General features: G+C 38.2%; 1 protein-coding gene across 3 annotated transcripts; it reads left to right on the forward strand.

Moving 5' to 3' along the window:
• The first annotated feature begins 1,040 nt into the window (after nt 1-1,040).
• TUBGCP5 (tubulin gamma complex associated protein 5) lies at nt 1,041-23,716 on the forward strand. 3 transcript variants are annotated; one of them, XM_004938463.5, is made up of 25 exons: nt 1,041-1,238; nt 1,405-1,506; nt 3,249-3,302; nt 3,387-3,495; nt 5,545-5,641; nt 6,194-6,304; nt 6,859-6,938; nt 7,953-8,088; nt 9,631-9,748; nt 10,421-10,510; nt 11,064-11,157; nt 11,417-11,648; nt 11,884-12,086; nt 12,645-12,760; nt 12,932-13,200; nt 14,105-14,303; nt 15,562-15,750; nt 16,641-16,823; nt 17,103-17,187; nt 17,302-17,422; nt 18,366-18,544; nt 19,329-19,454; nt 20,020-20,108; nt 21,207-21,307; nt 22,673-23,716. In XM_004938463.5, the coding sequence occupies exons 2-25, from the start codon at nt 1,478-1,480 to the stop codon at nt 22,717-22,719; spliced, it is 3,057 nt and encodes a 1,018-aa protein (XP_004938520.2). In that variant the 5' UTR covers nt 1,041-1,238; nt 1,405-1,477; the 3' UTR covers nt 22,720-23,716. The 3 variants fall into 3 exon arrangements, with proteins under 3 accessions (XP_004938520.2, XP_004938518.2, XP_003640573.2); XM_004938461.5 differs by lacking the exon at nt 1,405-1,506; XM_003640525.6 differs by lacking the exons at nt 1,405-1,506; nt 6,194-6,304.
• Nucleotides 23,717-24,625: the final 909 nt, after the last annotated feature.

The raw sequence follows: 24,625 nt of genomic DNA on the forward strand, positions 1-24,625 counted from the left end.
TTACACCCAGTATTTGTTGGTGAAATCAGGAACAACAAAGCCTAACGGTAAAGGATATGGGGTATGACAACTGCAGTAAAGGAAGGACTTGCAGTAAAAGGTCAGTAATCATTTCCCTCTGACTCGGATAATTGCTTTTCAGAAGGAAGCTCATGCTCAGGATGCTGTTGCTGCATTACAAAGCTACAGTGAAGGACAGAAGTGCTTTAGGCTGCCCAGTTCCCTAACTGAACATTTAACACAGAATGAGGACAGAACTGAAGCTGGTTTATTACTCCACTCCTCCCACACAGCCATGCACTATTACAGAATATACACAGCGGACTTCTCCAGCTATGCGAAGCAGTGCTTGGTCTGGGAGGTGCAGATGCGGCTGCTTGAGGACAGCTCACTGGCAGCTGGACCTGCTGGGGTGGGGGAGCTTATGAAAAGGCTGAAATCCAATTTACTGCTCATGACAACAGGGAGGATGATGCGACACTGTGCACAAAACCCCAGGGAAAACCTCTGAGTGGTGGAGCACCCTACCCTGACTTCAGACCCTCCTCACTGCCAAGACATGCACAATATGAGATGGGTTGGAGCAGACGATCTCCAGAGGTTCCCTCCAAACCCTATGGTTCTGTGCTATTTTGGGGACGAACTATGTGACGTGGGGCCTGCCCTGACTCTTTATTAGGATTGCTACTCAGCAGTTAATGACCCACCCTGTGTTGTGCTTCTGTGAACAAGTGACACCCGCCAACCACAGATCTGTGGCTGTGGGTGCAAACACCCTGAGACGACACACTCTCGCACAACTCCTCAGCAACACCAGCAGCCCCTCACACCCCTGAGCCCTCCCACCGCCACATGACCATACAGCACGTCCACTATCATCCTCCCTTCCCGCCTCGCGCATGCGCACAATCCCTTCCCGCCTCACTCCCATTTCCCCACACTAGTAGGGGGGAAGGGGGGTGTGTGCTCTCGTGAGGAGTCGCTGCGAAATCTCGCGAGAGGTGCGGCAGGAGGCTCTGTGGCGCCTCCCGGAGGTCCTCCTCCCGCGCCGCGGTGATGGCGGCCCCGCTGCTGGCCTCGCCCGGCCGCCGGAGCCGCTTCGAACAAGAGCAGGACCGGGCCGTCCGCGCCCTCATCCGTAGCGTCACCGGCCTCCCCGAGGAGGAGGAGGAGCGGGAGGAGGAGCCGGGCGGCGGCCGGTTCCAGACGGCGCTGAATTTCGCCTGGTCCAACTTCAGGTCAGCGCCCGCGGTCTGAGGGGCGCCGCTGCGCGGCCCCGAGGCTCGTGTGTGGGCCGCGCTCCGGGCCGGCTGCGGAGGAGGGCTGCGCCGCTGCTGCGGTGTTCGCGTGGGAAGGTGCCCTTCGGCGGCCTCGCCTCACCGGGCAGCGTTTTGTTGGTTGCAGGGAAATGAAGAGTAATGGCTGTGCGTGGTGAGCAGAGCAGCGAGCTGCCGGCCTGGAGCGCTGCTGATACCGAATGTCATCTGAGCTCGTCATAAACATGGTGTATTTTAACCTGCGTCCCGTAATTCTGCAGTGGCTGCATCCCTTTCATTTTATTGCAGTGCCATCCGAAATGTTCCTACTGAACTTCCCTTTCTGTTATCACAACTACCATTTCACTGTCTGCTGCCACTCCTAACATGACCCATTTCCAATTTCCCTCACCACCAGTTGGCTGCTGCCACTGCTGGGCTGTACGCGCTTGCTGAACTGTATGCAGTGAGCACTGAATATGTTGTAACGCTATTTAGATCCAGTTTTTAGGTAAGCAGCTGCATTACTGCATTGCATTGAGTGAGGCAGGGAATCTGAGCTCCTCATAGGCTCAAATAAGGCTATTTTATATAGCCGTTGGACAGCAGTGTGGAGGTTTGACAAGTTCAGCTTGGATAGATATTAAGGAGGCCTCTTGTGTGCACTGGGGATACAGGGATATGGTGTTGTAACTGTTGTCCCATTGTGATGTTTTTATTTACCAGAAATATTTTGCATTATGTATCACAGTACTGCATGTAATCCTTTTGTAGCCGCATACAAGAAGCATTGCTTGTAACAGTGGTCGTGCTGAGTCTAAATGTTGCTCATGGCCCCAGGGTTTCTCAAAACCTCTGATCATTCTCATTAATAACTTCCTTTCGCCCTGACAACTTATTTTTGCCTTGGATGGGACTTTTAAATTTTTCTTTCCAGCCTTTTTTTTTTTTTTCCCTAGGTCTTCCAATTCTTGTGCCTGCCACTGTTTACTGTCATTTCTAGTCCTTCTATCTGGCATTTATTCCAAAGCCTTAGACGCAGCTGAAATCAGGCTAGTAGATCCGTGGTGAACAAAAAGGTTCTTTCTCGTTTCTTAGATACAGGCATGTTTTATCCTCCAATGATGTTATTAAAAAGCCTTGCTATTAGGCTTGCGGTTTCATTTTCTAGCTCATTACCTTGACACTGAGGTGATGTTAAACTGTTTTTTTCCAAATTTGATTGGTTAAACTTGGTTTTTGTCTCTGTTTCAGAGGCAGTGGTTTTCATATGATTGCAGACAGAAATGAGTTTCAGCTAGCTTTCAAGCCTGTGTTCTTGGTATCTTGATTCTTGCTCATGTGCTCAGTGCTGTTACATCCCATTTCCTGTTTTTTCTCCCTGTCTACCTAACTGAAGAACCTTATTCCTATGCAAAGTCTGTCGTACCTTTCACAAGTTTGTTTTTGTTTAACCCCTCTACATGCTACTTTTGGTGGTTTATCTTTTTGTTTGTTTGGATGAGGTTCTCTTTTCTTTTAGGCACTGTCTTTTGCCATTTACAAAGGAGTTTCATTTGGGTTTACAGACCTTTCCATGTGGGTGTTTGTTTAGCCTGTGCTTGCAGTACAGGTCCCAGATAATTTCCGTGTTTGACACGGGTGACTTTGACAGTAATATTTTTTTTATCTCCTTGCTTTGCTTGACTTAACTGATGACATACTTTAATTACTTTGCTGTTACTGCAGTAATTTTCCATCCATCTGAAATTGCTGGTTTAAATTTAAGCTGCGTTCCATTTTTCTGTCTTTAAGGCTGATCGCCGTTAATCCTTCTGGAGATAAGAGGCACGGAGATTAAATTTTGTGGATATTTAATGATGTTGCTGAATTAAGCAGGCTTTGTTAAACAGAAAATAAGATAAAAAATCTGCCATCCTGTAAATTGACTTTATTTTCTTTCTTACATAAGTTGCCCTATCAAACGTATTCTAATACAGATTTCTCATACAGATTTCACCGTTTCCTTGATGTGAACAGCCATAAAGTGGAGAGGACTATAGAAGGGTGAGTTATGTGTTTATGGATTAATGATGGATTAGTTAATTTTTTTGAAGCATTACTTGTATTTATTTATTTATTTTTAATTAGAATACATGAAAAATTGATAGTTCATTCTGACCTGGGAAAAGCAGCAAGCTGGAAGAGACTAACAGAAAAATTTCTGAATTCACCACTCCCAAGCATAGAAGAAACAAAAGTATGTATGTTTCAGTTTCCTTCTCCTTTTTGCACTCTTCTTGATGCAGTGGGCTTCTACTGTAATGTCATGTTGGAAATTTCACATGGCTTAGCAGTAGAGTTTGTGGTTGCTGTTCACAGCATGGATTTTCAGAGTTGTATTCTGCAGTTTCCCTATTTGTTTTGAAAGCAGTTTTATTGTCCTTTCAGTGTTCCAGTGTGCTCATTTTCACGACTTAAAGAACCTATTTTTACTGCTGAGCAAATGTTTTGTGGTCAACATAATACAAATGCTGTAGCTGAGCCCTTGTCTAGACCTTTTAAAACAGTGGCTAACTGAGCAGAAATTCTTGCTCTTTGCCCAAATTTTTACCTTAAGTAATGAATCTGAACCTTTTGATTTTATTATTCCCAGATGGAGCACTCCTGGATTGTAGCTTCCTTGCTGAGACTACATTTGTGGTTTTGGAGTGGGTTGGGTTTTTTTTTTGCCTTTGCAGTTGTATCAAAGCAGTTTAAGGTGTGGCCTGAGTGGAAATGGCAAAAGTTGTCTCACTTGGGTGTTTTCCATTGTGGTAGTTTATTATAAATTTCACCTTTGAAAACTGGAAGTTTCTGCTATTAGGAGGTTTGAGCTTGCAGTTTGAGGGGTGTTGCTCCATATAATGTCATTCTTTAATACAAGACTCTGTTCATAGTTGGAGATGATTCTCCTTCTCTTTGATCTGCTGTCATATACCTCTCTTAGGACTATTTTAGTTTTCCTCTACTTTGTGGAGAAAACTCTTGAACTCTCAGTAGCTCGCACATCTTCAGTTACCGTACCATACTCCATAGACTTTTGTTTGTTACGAACCTTTAACTTGTACTTGAGAGTCGAATAAAAACAAAAATCCAAGCAAGCACTTTATATTTGAACGTTACAAGCATCCTAAGACTTTTTTTTTTTTTTAATTGTGACTGGAGTACAGCTGGAGATATTATATATCTCATACTTGGAAGTTAAACTGCTTTTAGTTTTAAGCAGTGTCACATAACTGGGAAGATTGGGTATTTAACAGTTTTGTGCCTGCTAAGTGGAATGCCAGCTCTCATTTGTGGTTCTGTTGAGGACCTATTAAGGCTCTTTGACTAACTCTTAAGGTCAGTAACGTTCAGTAGGGACATGTTGTATTCTATGTACACTAGTTGAGGGTGATGCTGCTCTACAAAAAAAAATTGAGAATTTTTTTTTAGAAGTGGACTTGGATCACATTCCCAACGAGCTTTTTATGTGTATATATATGTATTTGAACTTTTTAAGTTCATGCATATTGGATGTAGATAGCAGAATATCCACATGGCTAGTTGTGAAGTGTTCTGCTGAGGAATCAGGCCAGTGAGAAATCTTGCTTCAGAAAAGAAAAGCTCACTTCTGACAACAGTGATTGTCCTCTAAGCAAGTATTAGGAATTAGGACCGTGACACCAATCTCTGCCAAAGACTACTGCTGCTATAATATTCTAGCTTGGTTGAAGGCCCGTTTCAAAACTGCTTTAGCACAACATCAGAATTAAAAATGCATCCTTAACGCTTTGTGTAGGTTTTCAGATGAGGGAAGATGATGTGAAGATGATATCTAAATGAAATGTTTTTAGCTAACTCTGATTTAGCCTCTATTTGAAATAACAAACTATATGAATGTGGGAAATTAGACTTAGGTACCTGCAGGCCCATTTCTTTTGTCCATGTTGATTTAGCTGTGTATACTTACCCTGGCCTCCGATGACTTCTCACTTTCACAGTAGTTTTGGGTTCCTCTTATCTTTTTGCCATATCGCCTCATTTGCTGCTCAGTAAGAGGCAGCTGAGGATGTTTTCTAAGTATTTACATATTGATCAACTAGGTAGTGGGCAAAAGAGAGCAGATAACGTTGGATGTCGTGTTGCAGATCTTATTTGTTTGGTTCAGGACTGAGGTGAGAGAATTAATGTGGAGCGTTCTTAAAGATAATAGGCTGAAGTTGTTTTTAACCAAAATCTTTTCGATATCTTTTTAATTGGCTTTTTTTTCTAACGTGTTTTATAGACAGATACACACTATTCCATACTGTCTCTTCTGCTATGTTTGTCTGATTCTCCATCTAACACCACCTATGTGGAAAAACCAAGAGAAAAAGAAGCAGGTAAGTTTACAAGATGTTTGTGTTGCTAATAAAAGTTGCACTCAGTTAATACAAGCTGATAAGAAGGCTGTTTTTCCTCTCGGTTTTATGATCTCCATCACATCAAAGTGCATTATTGATTGTCTTTTTTATGATGTATACATTTCAAATAGTCTGCAAATAGCCTTTCCTACCTCCTGTTTATGTTACATTCCATAATTGAGTTTTCCAGCCAGCAAAGTACCTTGGGAGCTCTTACACGCTCAAAGACAGACAACTGGTTTCTATCCTCAGTCTCTGTCTTGCACCTTAATAGGATATGTATTGAAACAGCTTTGGTAATATAAATTCCTATGTTCCCAATGTAGTCAAGGAAAGGTAAATACCTTTGAAGGTTTCCAGAGGGAGACCCCAGTTGCCTGCGTTCTGAAGTAGGACTGTTTCACTCAGTGCCTAAAATGAGGCTTGTGCTTAAGTTTGAGTGGATACCATCCCCCATTTGTTTACAGTGTTGTATCATAGACTGAAAGAAGAATATTTCAGACTAACCTAAAGAAAATCTTGCATCTTAAGATTCCTTTTTGAATGATCTCTGCACATTCCCTCGGCGGTGTTTTGAATGCACTTTCAGCCCATTCCAGGAATGTGAATATGAAGAGGTTATCTCAAACAGCTCTAATTACAGTTGAGTAAGCTTCATGTTTAAGATATAATATATTCTAAGTGTGATTTGTTACTTTTAAAATATGACACATCACATCATGGATATGTGGTGTCTTTAGGAGAGTAAGACGATTCTTGCTTTATTGTTGTTTATAGTCCACTATACTTGTGTATATGTAAGTTACACATTTAGAATGTCTCCACTAAGCTAATGGAGTCACTCACAGTCAGTGATATGTTGCATTCTTGCATGTTTTTCCAGGACTGAAGCATAGGGTAGTGTAGAATAATAGATATAAATATGCTGATAGCACTCTGTGCTGCATATTTTGAGTGTATAAACAGCAACACTGAAAATTCATAGATAAAGAATGTACCGAGTTGATATCACAGTTTGTGTGTCGTGTTGAAAGTGTATAACCTTGTTAAAAGAACAGTGCTGTAGCCTTAAGTGGACAGCAATGTCTTTGTTTTAGATTTAGAGAATAAAGGTAATTTAAGCTTTGGAATTTGTTTTCAAAGGAGGTCAGAGTGAAGTGATACTTACTATGTTATTTTATTTATACTTCTCCTAGAAAAAGAAGAAAAATTTGATTGGGGAAAGTATTTGTTGGAAGGAGAAGAAATTTACTTTGGCCCAGGCATAGATTCACCAGTAAGTAATTTCTTAAAGTAAAAGGAAAGCATATAAACTGTTCTGAAGTGTGCTGGAGACCTGCTTAAGTTGCCCTGGCTTGTGTGCTCTGTTTACATTGATTCTTAAAGGATTCCCTGCCATGCTGCTTCTTACTTAACACCATGAAATACATGCAGACTCGAGGAGAGTAGCAGTAATAGAAATGCTTTTGTTCTTCCTTTCATTCTGACTTAGCTTTGCAACTGAGCTGGCCTTGTCTTCCTGCTACTAATCAGAACTTCCTTTAGCTCTACAGTTAAACACTTCCACTCCTAAGTTCTGATCCCCCTGGAATGTTTCAGGGAAAATAAATTTCTTTTCTTTGGCAGCCAGTGTACTCTTCTGACCTCTTTTGTACTTAATATTGCTAGCCTTAACCAAATATCGTACGTAGTATAAAGGAGTATGAAATTTTTAGCATCAAAGTAGGATGTATATGGCAAGAGGAGGTGAGGACTACAGCAGAATTCCAAGCAAGTTGAAATTAATGGAATATATGTGGATTTCCTGGATCATCCTAACGTGGGCTTCCGAAAGTTAGAATCTTGACAGTATTGTGAGAAGTTTTGGTGGGAAGTAAGAAGCAGAGGAAGTTCAGGTCTGCTACATTTTGAGTCTCAGAAGGAGAAATTCTATCAGTAACTTTGAAAAGCACAGTATCGTCATCAGAGTCTTCTCTTGTGACTGTGGGCATGTGGAATATAACATGAGAAATCAGTAGCGTGTGTTTTATTCTACACTTAAAACCAATTGTGCTCAGTTTCTGTGCAGATAAATACAAATGCTTCTTTCACCTAAAACTTGCAGCTTTGATGTTAATATAATTTAAACTAGTCTCTGTGAGACAGTTATGTTAGTTTTAATGTCCTGAATTAGCTTTGCAGTGAAAGAAAGAAAATTGTTATGTTCAGCTTCAACAAGTCAATAGGAACTGAGCATGGATATGTCCATTGTGTTGCATTGGAACGTGTGGGGTTTTGTTTCTCTTGTTAGGATTGGTCTGGAGAAAGTGAGGAGGAGGAAGATACTCAGCCTTTGAGCAGGGAGGACTCGGGTATTCAAGTAGACAGAACACCTTTAGAAGACCAAGATCCACATAAGAAAACAGTACCTAATGTTTCCTGGAAAGGTTAGTTTAAGTATTAATTCTTCTAATCTAATCATACATACTCAGATATTACAAACAAATGCTGCTTTATTATTTTTTGATGAGATACTGCATTTTAGACCTATAATTATAATTTCAAGATTCACTTTAGTGTTTACATGTTTAATTTTTCAGTATGGAAAGCTTGATTTAATTTCTGTTGATGCTAATGGAGAAGGCTTCTGTTTATTTGTGTGGGAATAGGCGTAAATATTCCAAGACAGAAGTGAAAACTTCTACAGTAGATGTAGCATGCAGCTTCATGGGTATAAAGTAAGTGTTTATTATTAACTATCAGGATGCCAAAATAATATTTAATTGGCAACAGAAATGATTCACTCAGTTCTAGGTATAAAACGCTTCTGAAAAATTAGTTATATGTCATTAGAGCATTGGTGGCTTATTCTTGAATAGCTTCACAGAGTATTAGCTATAGCAGTAGATTTTCATGTAGAATATTGTTGAGTGTATGATATCCTATATAAGAAGCCTGTAATATTCATAATTTGTATAAGTGGTAGTTATCTACTGGGATTAGTTAAGGTTTCCTTGGTAATCACGTTTAAGAAAAACACATGTACTGAATGCATAGTAAAAAGGAACAGCGTGACAAAGATGGTGATATTTGGCAGTTTATTTTTGAAGTCTGCTTTGTTTTGTATTGTCAACGGTTTACGGGCTGGTTTGGCCCAGCTCCATGACTAGCAGGGCAGAGGGACCCACGGATCCATGCCCTGGAAAAGGGAAACAGGGAAAAGGTAGAGAGATGGGCCCTAAAACAAAACAGCAACGTCGATCTGAGGAGAAACAAAGTATTGTACTAAATAAGATATCGGAATGCAAGGTAACACACTATAGTACAATATAATACAATATCATTAGAATTTAAGCTAATAAGTCAAATGTAATGAGAGAGAGTGTCTGAAAGCAGAAGGCCTTACTTTAATGCTGAGATGAGACAAGCAGCAGAGACAAGGCAGGTGATCCATTAGGTGACCTATGAAGGCCTTTTGTCTTGAAGGCCTTTAGTCTCCCCCCCCAGCGGAAGTGATAATAGAACAGTGAACAGTCCTCTGGGGAATGTAGTAGTTCTTCTCTTCCAGGACAGGTTCCCCAACCTGGAGCATTAACTCTTTAACTCCCAGTGCACTACATGATGTTATGATGTGGAATACTGATAACCAAACATCGTAAAACCATGACATGTATATATCATATGACAACTGCCTGAAATAGAAATGCATTCTCCGAGGAATAGTTGAAAGCTAGGCACATCTCCGAGTCTGTTTTTTAAGAATTTTACAACTTTAGGAGGTGAGACATTTCTGTGTGAATGAATTAGTGCATGAAGCACAAGTTACATGAGCAAAGTGAAATGTGAGTAGTTGAAAACTGTGATTTATATGAAAAGATCTTTGCTTCTGCAGCTGAGCGGATAGGCTTATTAATAACATTTCCGTGTGTTTTTATAAGCATTTCCTGAACAAATAAAAATACCTCACCCACAGTCATGTGTTTTTACAGTTGGTGAGCCTGATGCCCGCAGCTGGCTGGAGCAGCATGTTGTTCCTCAGTACTGGACAGGAAGAGCTCCTCGTTTTTCTCATAGTTTGCACTTGCATTCCAACCTAGCTGCAGTCTGGTGAGAAAACTGTGTCACTTACATCTTCCTTGCTGGCGTGTAAAGCTAAAGAACGACTTAATTAAGCATCTTTACTGTTAAAGTATAAAGCTGGTATAGTTACTGCTTGTGTCACTGTTGCCTTTGATAAAGAGTCAAATACTACAAATATGAATAATCATTACGTCCTAAAATATGAAAAATACTGTGGAAGGTTTACAAAGAATTGTGAGATACTACAGGGAGTATCATAGTTCATAGTTGCCTGTGGAAGTTTCAATTTCAGAAGCAAATTTTGAGATAAAGTATGAATTTGCTGCTATGAGTTAAGGAAACTGAAACTTTACTTTTTAACTTAGTTTTTGGAATGGAAAGATAACTCCATAACTTTTCATACCATTGAATGTGAAATAACTAAAAAAACAAATCTTGAATTCATTACTTATTTCCTACCTAATTGTTTCTCTTGCTGTGTAAAGCTAGATGATAGTGAATATTTTCCATAGTATTTTACTTCACAACGTGGAAACAAGCTCTGCTATTCTTTATAGACTTAAAATGTCTACGAATGTTGTATCTATCCATATACATTGAGAGCAAAACTGAGCCTTAAGAGTGTTGCTTCATCCTTACTTTCGGATTATTGATCTTTGATTTCAGCCCTTAAATTGTTTTCATTTCACATTTTACTAGGGACCACCACTTGTACACCAGTGACCCTTTATATGTGCCAGAAGAGAGAACACTGGTCACAGAAACTCAGGTTATAAGGGAAACTCTTTGGTAAGAGCAACATCAAAAAGCATACATTTTAAGTTTCTATGTTTTTGTTTCCTCGTTCAAGGAAGTAAGAGGTTTATCTTTGAGGTTGTATCTGAAGAAAGAATTATTACAAGAGCTTTTAGCTTCCAGTGTTGCTGACAACAAAGATGCTGCTGGTGTATATTTAACCATTGAGATTTACAAAGAAAATAGTTTACTGCTGCTTGTATGTATTCATTCCTCAAGTCTAACTGTTACGAAGAACTAACGTGTTCGTATCTTGCCCCAGAGTCTTTTAATACAGTGTCCAACTTTGCAAAGTAGGTTTTGACTCATCCCATAGCTGGAAGATGTCTTATTTGGAGAGGAATTTTAGGGTGTGTTTGCCTAGTGTCAGTGTTTTGCTCTTGTTCTAGCAACAACTTAACAGTATGAATAGCATCATAGTTGATCTTTGATCACCCTACATTTGAAAACAAGAAATGTAGACAAGGCAGAGCTGATCCTTTTATTAATGTTGTTATGAGTCCATAAAGGCGGAGAAAAAGCATTGATCTTTTTGTTTCATTTCAAGGCTACTTTCAGGAGTGAAAAAGCTCTTTATCTTTCAGCTGAATGATGGAAAAGTGGTTGTGCGGAACGATATTATTGTAACTCACTTAACCCACGTAAGTTGTTTCTGAATCTCAGCTGAACGTATCTGTCAGCAGGAAGACGTAATTTTTGGGAATAGGAAGTTACACTGCTTGTGGGAAAGTAACATTTCTGTAATTGTTCTTTTAGTCAGAGCAGAGTGGGCTGTGCCTATATGTGTGAATGTGATGAAGCAATAGAGATGGCAGAATTTCATTGCATGTTAATTCAGATAAATATCTGGTGATTTAATTGTTAGGCTTTCATAAAATAAAGAATATATCTTTATTCTAGAATTGCCTAAGGTCTTTGTTGGAGCAGATAGCTGCGTATGGTCAAGTTGTGTTTAGACTGCAGAAGTTTATTGATGAAGTGATGGGACACAGCCCAGAAAATGTTTCTACTCCAAAGAAGACCACCGAAGCCCCATTCAGAACATACCAAGCTTTTATGTGGGCCTTATACAAATACTTCATTAGCTTCAAAGAAGAACTTACCGAAATTGAAAAATGCATCATTAACAAAGGTACGGTGCGAGGGAAATTGTACGGGATGTTTTACAAGAGGGAGGCACAGAAGGAAATTTTTATGAGGGAAGCATGCAAAATATTATGTGAATGCGTTTTGAAACTGTGAAAGATGCCAAGCTGCGTTTTAAAACCTCATGAATAGCAGTACCAAAATCTGATTTTCTGTTGCATGTTGCCTTTATACATCTTTTTTTTTTCCCCCCTCTTTTTTTTTTTTTTTTTTTACCTCAGACAAAACAGTCACACTTTCAATAGTAATAGATAAGCTGTCTCCCCGCCTGGCACAGCTGAAGGTGCTTCACAAGGTTTTTAGCACAGGAGTAGCGGAAGTGCCACCTGACACTAGAAATGTTGTACGAGCATCTCATCTGCTTAATACTCTTTACAAAGCTATTCTTGAATATGACAGTGTTGGAGAAGCATCTGAGCAAACGGTAGGCAAAATCATTCTTCCTTAATGAAATCACACTCTAGAATATTTGGTAACGTAGATTTCATTCTGCTGACAGGAGTACACTGTCCTTCAGCAACTGAGGACAAATCTGGTAGCCATAATGAATTAGTGTTTTCTGACAAGAGTTCACTCAAACTACATACAAGATTCATGAGGAGATGAGCACTAGTGAAAATGTCGTAGATGTCACTGTGTCCTTTTTTCCCCATTTTCTGCATTATAAAACCACGGTGTGTTACAACTATCAGTTATCACTTAAGGGGTGTCAGAGTGAGAGTAATGAAAGTTGCTGTTTGGGTCTCATTGCAGTGACAAAAGTAATAAGGGGAAACTTGCACAATGCACATCTCCATTAATACTGCTAGGCCTGTAATTTTCAGTTGAATATTTTATCTCTAAAAATCTTTAAGTATAGCTAAGTATATCTTATGAACTTACTATCGTACAGTTAACGGATTAGACTTTGCCACGTTGCTTGTAATATTTACTGGAAAAATGTTCAGCTACATTTTTTCTTTCTGTCTTTCTTTCAATTCAGGTGTCCCTTCTGTTCTCTCTCTGGGTTGAGACTGTGAGGCCATACTTACAGACAGTGGATGAGTGGATTGTCCACGGCAATTTGTTTGATCCTGCAAAGGAATTCATCATTCAGAGGTAGGGGTACTGATGCTGGACACTCGTAGTTTGAAAGTACTCCTTGACTGTTCTCAAAGAAAGGCAAAGTGTAGTGCGAAGATGAAGATAAACCTTCCAGTAAGGAAGTTTCATCTTTTAAAAAGGAAAGTATTCAATGTGTTTTGTTTTTATTTTTTTCCTTCTCTGCAGGAACAAAAATGTTCCGGTTAATCACAGAGATTTTTGGTATGCTACCTACACGTTATATAGTGTGTCAGAAAAGACAGAGAACGAAGAGAAGATGAGTGATAATGCCAGTGCCAGTTCTGGCAGTGATCAGGCCCCTTCAAGCAGGCAACACACGATGGTCTCCTTTCTGAAACCTGTGCTAAAGCAAATCATCATGGCTGGAAAATCCATGCAGCTGTTGAAGAATCTTCAATGCAAAGACGGCTCTCCACAGCAGGCCGCATCCAGGGGTGAGCTGGCAGTTGGTGGAGTATCGTGCCATAGGGTACCTAAAACAGCATGGGAAAATTTTACATACTGGTGTTTCTGTGGTTATAGAACAACTTAACTGTCTTCCTTACATGTCAGTATCATGGTTTGTAACTCCAGTTCTGATCGAAAACGTACTCTTCCAATGCAATCAAGTGACAAGAACAAAGCAAACAATGATCAGTGATCAAGTACTGGCTTCAGGTCTTGTTGCTTCTAATTTTCATAAACTTGTTTTTATATGCTTTCAAAATATTTCATTTGTTATTAGACAAACACAGACGGTAAGCAGTAAAACTATGTTTTGGTCTAATAACTAGTTGTTGTTCGTTATTAAGTGGTTGAGTAATTTCGAGATAGCATACAGAAGTTCTTCAACAGAAAAAGTTTACTAATAATTAGATGAAACTTATACTGACATTTTTATGTGTATTTATAGCTAGGTTTCTTTTTTGAATGATTGTAAAACAGTGTAGCAGTGTAATCAATGTTGATTTTTTTTTTTTTTTTTGGAGGAGATGAAATGCATTTTTTGGTCACACAATTTCTGTGGGGTTAATAGGGATAGCTGAATTATGTGGCATCTCTATAGGCTCGTTTCCCTCTGTGACGTGGTTGTTTTAGGTGCTGAGAAATAATTTGCTCTATGAGAAAGTTCTCTTACAGTCTCTGATTAGCAATGCATTTAACCAAATGCCTGACTGGAAGCATTGGACTAGCCCAACTAATCTAGCAATATTTAGCTCTAAGTACTGACTTAAGGAGTGGCCTAAGTTTAGTTTAAAATATATCAAGTGTATGTTGAATTCTGCCATTGCTCTTGTAGTTCAGGTGATATTTTCTCTTACAATGAAATCTTACCATGAAACGTGTTGCCCAGTTTAGATGCTGAAAGAAAGAGTTTGTATACGCTGTTCCTGGAATCTGTGCAGTCTCGCCTGAGGCACGGGGAAGAGTCTGTTCCAGATATTATTACAGAGCAGCAGGCCACCAAGCAGAGCCTGATAAAGATGCAATCTATAGCAGAAAGGCACTTGGAACTGGATGATGTCCATGATCCACTGCTGGCTATTAATTTTGCCAGGTAAGTAAATACCCACTAGATGAATGATCTTCCTGCTGTGTCGCTGAGAGCAGTGTTCTGCTTAGTGATGTTTGGTAAAGTAAATTTTTATTACTGCTGCAGAAAACAAGCAAACAGAATAAAGAGGAACACCAGTAATCAGTGGCAGAACCTCAATAAATACTGCCCTTCTGCTTAGTTAGAGAAAAACAAATCAGTGAGGAGTCGGCTGCTTACATCGGTTAGCGCAGAAAAAAGGTGCAGCCTTTCTCTTGACCTTTTTTGCACACAAATAAGTGTTTGAGTAGTGAATGCTGTTGTAAAATCTAAATTTTAAATGTGCTTGCTTGGAATTTGTATGCGATATACACTCTAAAAATATTTTTCTTCTGTCGTTTCAAATAAGAAACAGCTATTGAAGTTCTTCCTAAATACTAGTTGGCAATTTTTGTGTTTTCAATTCAGACTTAGGAGGAAGTCGTTTTAAAGAAACCATAATTATTAATAGATAAAACTATCACCTCTCTTGTTTGTTGGTACTATTTGTTTAAATTAGATAGTCAAGTTAATTCAATGTCTGACTCATCCAGTCTATCAAGGCGATATCTGCAGTGAACCAGGCTTCTTACACTGGATTAAACTACTGAGCAGCTTTTCAAACATTATTATAATTAGTTGACCTCCTCTGATACAGTAATAATTAAACTTAACAAATGTAGGCTGCGGGCAAATAATATAGGTATCTAACACTCAAGGTGCCTCAAACGAACTCTGTTCTTTTCCCCACATTTTTGCTGGCTTTCTTTTTTTTGTTTGTTTGTCTGTTTTTAAATTTTTCCTTCCTGGGGAGTTCATCTGGCTACTATATGTACATAATGGTAGCATAATTGTAAATGTTCCAATGAGAAAGGGTTTATTAAGCTGGATAGTGTTCAAACTTGATGTTGTTTTTCAGAATTATTCCTTTAGCAGTTCAGTGATTACAGTATGCCATCCTTTTTCATATTATTCCTGGTCACTATGTTGTGAAGCTAATAACTAATATATTAATGGTTGTAACTCTAATATTATATAATTCTACATTACGTAGTAATAATGTAACTTTTAATGTAACAGTTCCAATTAATAGCTGCAAACAGCTTTTATTCTGCAATCCTATTTTTTGAGCAGAGGTTCCAATTTTGATTAAAATTTTCTAAAGTATGACATTTTTCTTCTATATATTGTGCAAATTATATGTATTCTTCCCTAAGTATTTTCATTTTATTTAATTTTTAAGATTATATTTGGAGCAGAGCGACTTCCATGAGAAGTTTACTGGTGGGGATGTTTGTGTGGACAGATCCTCGGAATCGGTCACCTGCCAGACTTTTGAACTGACATTGAGGTCTTGTCTTTATCCTCACATAGACAAGCAATACTTGGAGTGCTGTGGTAATCTAATGCAAACTTTAAAGAAGGATTATAGGTAAGAAAGTAATGTGTTTAGCATTTCTAATTATCAGTGTTATGCCATATAAGTAAAAGCAGGAATTTTCTTTTTAAAAAAATAAGGACTAAAGGCCTTTCTATACCAACTGAATCATCAAGAAAATACTTAACAAAAAAGGGGAGATCTAAGATAGTCACGAGTGAAACTTTGGTCTATCTACTTTAAACCAACAGCAAATACATTGTTGAACACCCCCTGAAGAAAAACAGGGAAATTGTTTTGGACAGTATTTTTAATAGTGTTGCCATTTGAAACTGGAAGATGAATTTTAGGAGGCCAGAATGTATTTATGTAGGCTGAAATTTCGTTATGGTGATATAAAATTTATACTACATGAAACAATGTTACACAGTATTTTTATACAACATGAAGTAAAATGGCCTATTCCTTTTAGGTGGTCAGAAGTAGTCATGCTTTCAAGCTACCTGAAGTACTTAATGTATTTTTGCAGTTGTGTTTTGAAAGAGATGTAGAGGTACTGTTCTTCTTACTGCACTGCAAAGGAAGAATCGCTGTTGTCACTTTCTGGAGCTTCACTTTGAAGTCCTTCCTTACACAGAGCTTTCTTAAGTTCTGTTCAGAAAGAAGGACAGGATTGCCAAACTCTAAGCCATTTTTGAGAATTGCCTGGCCTGTAAGAAGGCTGAATGCCATGATCACATCTGTTGAAGACAACGTGCCTTTCGAGTTAGCAGGAAAAAATGAGTTGATTATTTTGTTTTATTTGAACATGTTTGGGGGCTTTCTTGAGCAGTGGATTCTATTACATTTCTGTTCAGTACATATAATGAAGAGTTCTTAAGGCTTGGTTTCACCTGTATGATGAAGACTTAAGTAATGCTCTATATTTTTTTTTCCTTCTTTAGGCTTGTAGAATATTTGCAAGCTATGAGAAACTTTTTCTTACTTGAAGCTGGAGACACCATGTATGATTTCTATACGTCCATTTTTGACAAAATTAGAGAAAAGGAAACTTGGCAGAATGTTGCCTTCTTGAATGTTCAGCTTCAAGAAGCAGTAGGACAGCGCTATCCGGAGGACAGCTCAAGGTAAATGCAAAATCCTGCAAATTAGACTTTAGTTACAGTTTCTTTCACGTCTGCCTATATTAATACATTTCACTTGCATAGTTCAATACTAATTACCGCATATTCATTGCAAGAATCTGTTTCAATGAAGCTTCGAGTTGTTATCATGTTTGGAACACAGCTCTACCAGATTAAATGAGACAGGCGATATTTAAGAAAGTGAAGAAAAATTTGTAATGCAGGTAGCCACTAATTTAGAATTAGATCACCACCAATAAAACCACTTCTTTCCTTGTAAAGGTTGTCTATATCATTTGAAAGTGTTGATACGGCAAAGAAGAAACTGCCTGTCCACACCTTAGATGGCTTGACATTAAGCTATAAGGTAGGGTATAGTAAGTTTAATATTGCTGTGGGTTTTTATTCTAGAATAGATTTGAAGTGTTGTATTAATGTGACTTACCTTTTCTGTCTCTGTCTTATCCTTTGCTGTTCTTAGGTTCCTTGGCCTGTGGACATAGTTATAAGCCTAGAGTGCCAAAAAATTTACAATCAAGTTTTTCTGCTCTTATTACAAATAAAGTGGGCCAAGTATAGTCTAGATGTTCTAAGATTTGATGGTAAGAAACTGTTTCAATAAGAGATACTCTAAAAACATTTTCTCTGGTCTAAGGATATAAATAGTCTTCTGCTTTCTGAAGTGAGTAGTTTGATTAAATCTGTAAAATATCAATCCCTTTTAGCTTCACAAATCAGATACATTAAGCAGAGCATGTTTTTCACATCTCCTCAGCCTCACAGACGATGCTGTTCATGCATTCTTGTTGCCTCTTTGGTTCAGGTCTAGTTGATTTATACAGCAGCTTATATTTCTTTCTTCCTACCTTGCTGTTGTAAGATCTGTTCGCTACACCCTTTATTCATAGCCCAAGTTTTTGAGTAACATCTTGCAAGCAAGTTTAGAAAACAGGATGAAAAAAAAATGTAAATGAGATAGAAACAGTAAACTAGATAAAGAATACTTTAAGCTGCAATTTAATAATCTGATGTTTGGAGAAAGAGATCTGCTGGTGAGATCTTAATCTTCACTGTATTAATGCTTATGCTTTTCCTTTCCTATATGAAGTCGATGCGTGATTAATATCCTGGAAAATCAAATTTGAAAGTTGGTGGTTCATCTGCGTTTGGACATCAGCTGAATTCTGTTCCTAAAAGTGTGTGGTTATCCATTGTTAAAACTTCACAGATAAAGCTTTGTGTTTTAGGTATTTCCCCCTTAGTGGAGATAGTATATGTATTCATTTCTTATTTATTTATTTTTATCTTTTTACATAATTAGCTCTTAAATAGCCTTTCCTATTCCATTATTTATCAAATTACATTGTACATATATTTTCACCAAACAATATATAGCTCCTATATTTTAATAAAACACCTGAATTGCAAGAAAAATCTTATATCAGTGTATTGTGCATAGTAATGAGAAACAAATCAATTTTAAGTAACATTTTAGCTACAGTTTGTCTTCATAAACATTTTAATACTTTTATGTTTTATTTTTAGAACTAGTCTGTGCTGCAGAAAACCCACAGGTTAAGGAGGGAACTTTATTAGAACATGGAACGCTTCCTCGATTTGGACCACAGACAGAAAGTATAAAACAACAAATACATCGCATGTTTCTCCTAAGAGTGAAACTTATGCATTTTGTTAACAGCCTGCACAACTACATCATGACCAGGGTTTGTCTTATATCATAATTTCATTTATGCTAAGAACTTGTAACTGTAGATGGAGTATTATTTTTTATTTAAAGCTATCCAGACCAAAGAGATATAAGTTTATAAAGCAAAGTCTTTTTCTAATGTCCATTCTGCAAGGTGATTTTAATCTAAAATTTAAGCTAAAAATGTTTCAGCTTTCATTTGGACAGTTAAAATCAATAATTCTAAGAGTGCTTCACAAGTTCTATGTGCAGACTGATCTTTGGATATTATTATTTCTTATCTTTTTTTCTTCTTGGCTGTTTGTGCCAGTGCTGCTGTGTGCGCAATGCACAGTCATGTCAAAGTAGGTTTCTGTAAACTGTTAATCTCTTAAGAGCTATTATGGTCATCATAGTGTTGCTGCAGACGCTTTATGTAATTAGATCCTTCTAAAGAATCTGTGCAGATCCAAAAGTATTACTTCTCAAAAATAAAGGTAACATCTAGAAGGTTCATATCTACTCAATTGCCTTTTTTTGGCCTTTAATGAAATAATGTAGTCCAAGCTGATTCCTCCAGAGCCAATATGTCTGCCTGTGTGTAGTGATAATGTTCCTACTTATACAAAGTATACAGAATGTCACTGAGTTCAGAGTTTTTACTTTTTAGTAGCTGGCAGGCTGAGCCTCCCAGTTGAGATTGGAAAGGGGAGAGTGAATGTATCAGGCGGTTATTGGCTCTCAAAAAGAAAGTGTTGGAAATGAGTCACAAGGATTTGTGTGCAACATAGGACTTAAATAACTGTGATTTTTTCTTTAAGATTCTTCACAGTACCGGCTTGGAATTTCAGCACCAGGTAGAAGAAGCTAAAGATTTAGATCAATTAATAAAGATTCATTATAGATACCTATCTACAATCCATGATCGCTGCTTACTAAGAGAAAAGGTGGGTAAAAAATGGAATATTTGATCTATTGAGTTCAGTAGGACATGAAAATAGTTTAGTGCTAACAATGCTGTGCCTATTTTGCAGTTCATACATACGTTGTAATAAATAGATCCTTTTGAGGAAACAGTAACTTGTTCAGGATTAACACTGATATTGTTCCTCTTGCAAGTCTCAGCTTCATTTCTATGAAGGAGAGAAAATTAAATTATTTACATTGGAGTTTACATACATTTGTTTTTTAGAGATGCTGGGATTTGACCAAACAGGCTTGGAAATGTAGGGAGGATTGTACACGCTAGTGTGGTAGGAAACGCGGACATGTCTGTTGTTGCAGTCATCTGTCTCATATACTGCCTGTACTAATCCTCATTGAAATAATCACAAAATGAATGAGGGCAAATACAAAACACGTCTTAACTGGGCAGACGTGTTACACCTTGGAGACCATTTTTACAGATGAGATTAAATGGCGTAGGATACTTCTGTGCCTTTAATGAAAATGATTACGCGATTCATTAACAATTATTTTCTTACTGTTGCTGCTTTTGTTTTGTTACTTTAGGTGAGCTTTGTGAAGGAAGCTATAATGAAAGTTTTAAATTTAGTGCTGATGTTTGCAGACCGTTGGCAAGCGGGTTTGGGGGCTTGGAAGTAAGTATACGTACCTAAAATGATACACAGTCATGATTTCACAGCTCAGAATGTGCTTTTGAGATGTTTAACGGAAGATACCAGAAGCTAATCGCTATTTCTTAACAAAAGTGAAATTCATCTCAGATAAGATTTCATACATAGACGAGTTTCATACGCTTCTGTGAGTGTGTGTTCGGTATTTTCTAATTACAAGGATGGTTCATATGTGTCTTTAGAGAATCTGCAAAGATTGTAGAGCGTAGCAACAAAAAGAGGTTTTCATCCGTATTTGTTCGCAATGATAAGATGGGATGTTCATAGGTTTTGTTTATCATCTTGTTTTCTGGCTGTGATTTAAAGTTATAGGCAGCCAGATGCTGACACCTATTGGTTCACGAAAAGTGAGATTGTTTTGCATGACTTTCATTCTAGAAGGCAGTACGTTTTCGTCTTTCTTAAAAATAAATCTAAATCTAACTCCTAAATAACCTTATTTTTCTAACATAGACTGTCCACATTATAAAACCTATGCCAAAATTTCAAGGGCAAAAATGTAGAAATGTTGAAGTCTATGAAAGTTGACTTCGGGGTGAAGATTTTTCATGTAGAGAATAGGTGATCTCCAGAGGTCCTTTCCTGCCCGTACGGTTGTGTGTTGTTCTGTGATTCTGTAATAAGAAAGCAGTGTGGGTGACTGGGGCCCTATTTAACCTGCTATGTGTCCCTGTTTTATTTGGCAGTGTAAGTTTATCCCAGAGAGCTGCAAAACAATTGGGACTGGGAATGGCTGTCTTGAAATTCCTTTGAATACCTCAGAAAATAGTAGTTCTCATCACCTGAAACCACAAACCTCCTCCTAGTAACTGCAGATACTTACAAGGGGATGACAAAATCATTAGTAATGCCAGTCTGATAGTGTTCAGGCACTCCAGTCTAAATTGGCCACGGTTTAGATTCTAGAGTGGCATACTCAGATATGACTGAAATAGTTCATGTTCAAGATGGAATGCAATGCAAAGAACATGTTGGTCGTTTACTGTGAAGTTTTGGTTATGTTTTGAAGGTAACAGTTGCTTGACTGACTGGTAAGTGTACCTCTCTTATACTTCTTTGTAGGATGGAATCCATAGAGAAAATGGAATCTGATTTTAAAAACTGCCACATGTTTCTTGTAACTGTCCTCAACAAAGCTGTCTGCCGAGGCTCATTTCCTCACTGTAAGTACACGATGCTTTTCATATACCTGCACTCATCACACAAAATGTATTTAAGTTTTAATCTATTTGTCAGTACAGATTAAGGAATCTCATTTGTGAAAATAATAAATGAAGTATTCGGAGAAACATAAAGCCTTACTTCCGAATAAGTTGAATTAATTCATTTTAGAATATATGTACCATCATTTATTTTTCATGACAACTATCTTCAGTTGACCTGTTTGCTTGAAGAGAGGATCATAGGATCACAGAATGGCTTGGGTTGGAAGGAACCCAAGGGTCATCAAGTTCCAAACCCGCTGCCACAGGCAAGGCCACCAACCTCCAGATGTGGCCCTAGACCAGGATGCCCAGGGCCCCATCCAACCTGGTCTTGAACACCTCCAGGGGTGGGGCATCCACAGCCTCTCTGGGCAGCCTGTGCCAGCACCTCACCACTCTGTAAAGAACTTCCCCCTGACATCCAATCTAAACCTTCTCTCCTTGAGCTTAAAACCATTCCGCTTTGTCTTATCACTGTCTACCCTTGTAAAAAGTTGATTCCCCTCCTGTTTATAATCCCCTTTTAAATACTGGAAGTGTGCAGTTGAGGTCTCCTTGCAGCCTTCTCATCTCCAGGCTGAACAAGCCCAGCTCCCTCAGCCTGTATCCCTTGACTGATACAGCCAAGGCGGTCTTCTAAATAAGTAATTAAAACAAAGACCTGAAGAGCACATACAAGCATTTTTGATGTTGCTAGGTGACAGCTGGGCAACAAATAACGTTTTAATATTTTGATGCCTTAGCTGCATCTGCCCCTGTGCTCTTGACTGCCTGCTGGAGGTTACTCAGTACCAGAAACAGCAGAAAAGGATATTTGTGCTTCTACTTGCAGCCTGATACTAGCTTAAATGGGTTGTCAGTGCCACTTAGAGCTAGGGTGTGACTTCTGAATGGAATTAGCTAGGATTTAGATGCACGTTCACCTGTTTCTCGTCTGAGATCAGCCCTTTCTAATAGGGAAGGGAGATGGGCTTCTAAAATAGCCCATCTTATCAGTCAGTAAGAGGTTGTCTGCAAGAACTGTCTGTGAGAATGGCTAACCGCACGTAATTCCCCCCAGCTTTTATTCAGTGTTCTGTTTGCAGCCATTAGTATTTCAGACAAAGGAGCTTATTTCTTGCCAGTTCTTACCAGTTAACCATCAGTAAGAAATGTCAGAAATTCATAACATTGAAAATATCTTACCATCTGAAATCTTGAAGCGTTAACATTTAAGAAATAAACTGGAGTTTTCCATTTCAACTATGAAATTGAGTATTACAATGAATGTTTGCAGGCTGATGTAAGTGCAGATGCTCACTTTCTAAATGGTTTGATTCACAGTGGAATCTTTAGCTCTGTCACTGATGGCCGGCATGGAACAGAGCTAGCGCCCAAACCTGCTGAGCTGCTGAACAGCTGAAAGCAGCATTTATGTCGAATGTCCTTTGTTAACTGGAAGCATTTTACACTCCATTTTGAAACGTATATGGTTAAACGACGCGGATGGTTTGGAGTTGTGTAAAGTATTTTCAGATGTAAATAATGTACAGGTATTTAAGTGTATTGGTTGTGGCTGTACTGTTCTCTGTATGTATATGCTTTAACATGAAAAAATGTGCATTGCAAAATGCATCCTGCGTGAACAATCTTGCTTGAAATATACAAAGTGTATTTCGTGCTGTATAAAGGATTTTTTTTTGTTTAGTTTTTATGATGATGATGATGATGAATAATTGCTGATTTGCTGTTTCCATTAATTTTGCAGCTGTGACTAGGTCACAGGGCACTGTGCAGTGGTGTGACTCAGTTCTTATAATTGGTTGAGTTCATTTTGGCCTTTTTTCCTTTGGAAAAAAAGAAGCTAAGAGCCATTTATCTTGTTTGCTTAATGGCTCTTAAGCACTCTTTGGGAACAATTATGACTGTTACAATAACCTGATATTAAAAAAACAACATTAACTTAATTGAAGTGGATTACTGCAGGCCATAAAATACTGGTGTTTTTGGTGTTAAATGATGAAAGCATACTAATTTTGGTGGTAAACTTGTCAGTTTAAGCATGATGAAGATTACAGTATGAAATACATTGGTTTTACCTGTTGGATTGCTGAGATGTTTCACAGGTTATCAGATACAACTTGTTCATTCTCCTTCGAAGCCTTTTGCAAACAAACCATTCATCTAATAGTTAATATCTTGTAAAGATCATAATACAGAAAGGGTACATCTTGAGAGAAGTGGATGCAGGGCTTGTTCTGCAACCCTGCTACATCCCCGTGATCCTTTTGTCATTCTGACATGAATATGCCTACATTTCATTTTAAATGAGAAAATCACAGCCATTTGCCTTTTTATTTGAATAAATAAAAGATTAAATAATTGGAATTTGACCGTTGTGGGTGAGTTTCTGCTTGAATCGAAGTGGTAACTTCCTGAAGTTAGAGAGGCGTTTCTGCTATATAAGCGCTGTATACTAATAATAGCTGTGAAACAGTGGCTCGCGTTATAAAACTGGTTTTTGGAGCTGTGAATTGCTGCATTGCTTTATACGTATAAATACTGTGAATCTTGTGTAAACGACAGATCTCAAAAGGTTCCTGCAAAGTTAGGGCTTTTGTTTGTTTGTTTTTTGTTTTTAACTGGGTGGAGGTTTGGCTTTAGGGAATATTTTGCATTGTTCTCTTCCACCACATGATACAGCTTTCCAAGAGGATGCGCTGAGTGATAGGTGGACAGCTATTAACAAAACAACTGCCATTTTGGCATGAGTGGTTCTCATTTGAGAATCCGTGTTATGTACTGCATGCAGAAAGTGTGTTTTCACTAAATGCTGCTTATTCAGAGTAAAACTGAATAGCATAATAGTAGTTTTAAATGTAGTTCAGTGCTTGTATGTAATGGCTTATTACTTTTCGAGTGTATGTGTGTCATCTACTCCATGCTTTTGAAAATTTTAAGAAGCAGTTGTTTATTCTTCTGTTGTATGCAGCGGTTACCTTTACCTTCAGTGAAATTCCTGCTTTTCTTAGACTGATCTTGGATAGTATTGACTAAGTATGGGGGGGAAAAAAAAATCAGCCCCTCCTGCTGATGGAAACCTGATTGCTAGTAAATTCCTTTACAGCTTTTACTTATTTTGTAAGTAAAATGCTAGTGAAAGAATTTTCTGTTTCACTCAGTTTCCTATTAGGAAGATAACCTTGCATTCTGTAGAGATACCTCCACATACATTGGAGGTGGGTGATGCTTGCACACAGTTTTTCAACCAAATTCCGATGTTAATTTGCTCTTCTG

The sequence above is a fragment of the Gallus gallus genome, chromosome 1 (genome assembly GCF_016699485.2).
Source record: "Gallus gallus isolate bGalGal1 chromosome 1, bGalGal1.mat.broiler.GRCg7b, whole genome shotgun sequence".
Taxonomy (NCBI): Eukaryota; Metazoa; Chordata; class Aves; order Galliformes; family Phasianidae; genus Gallus; species Gallus gallus.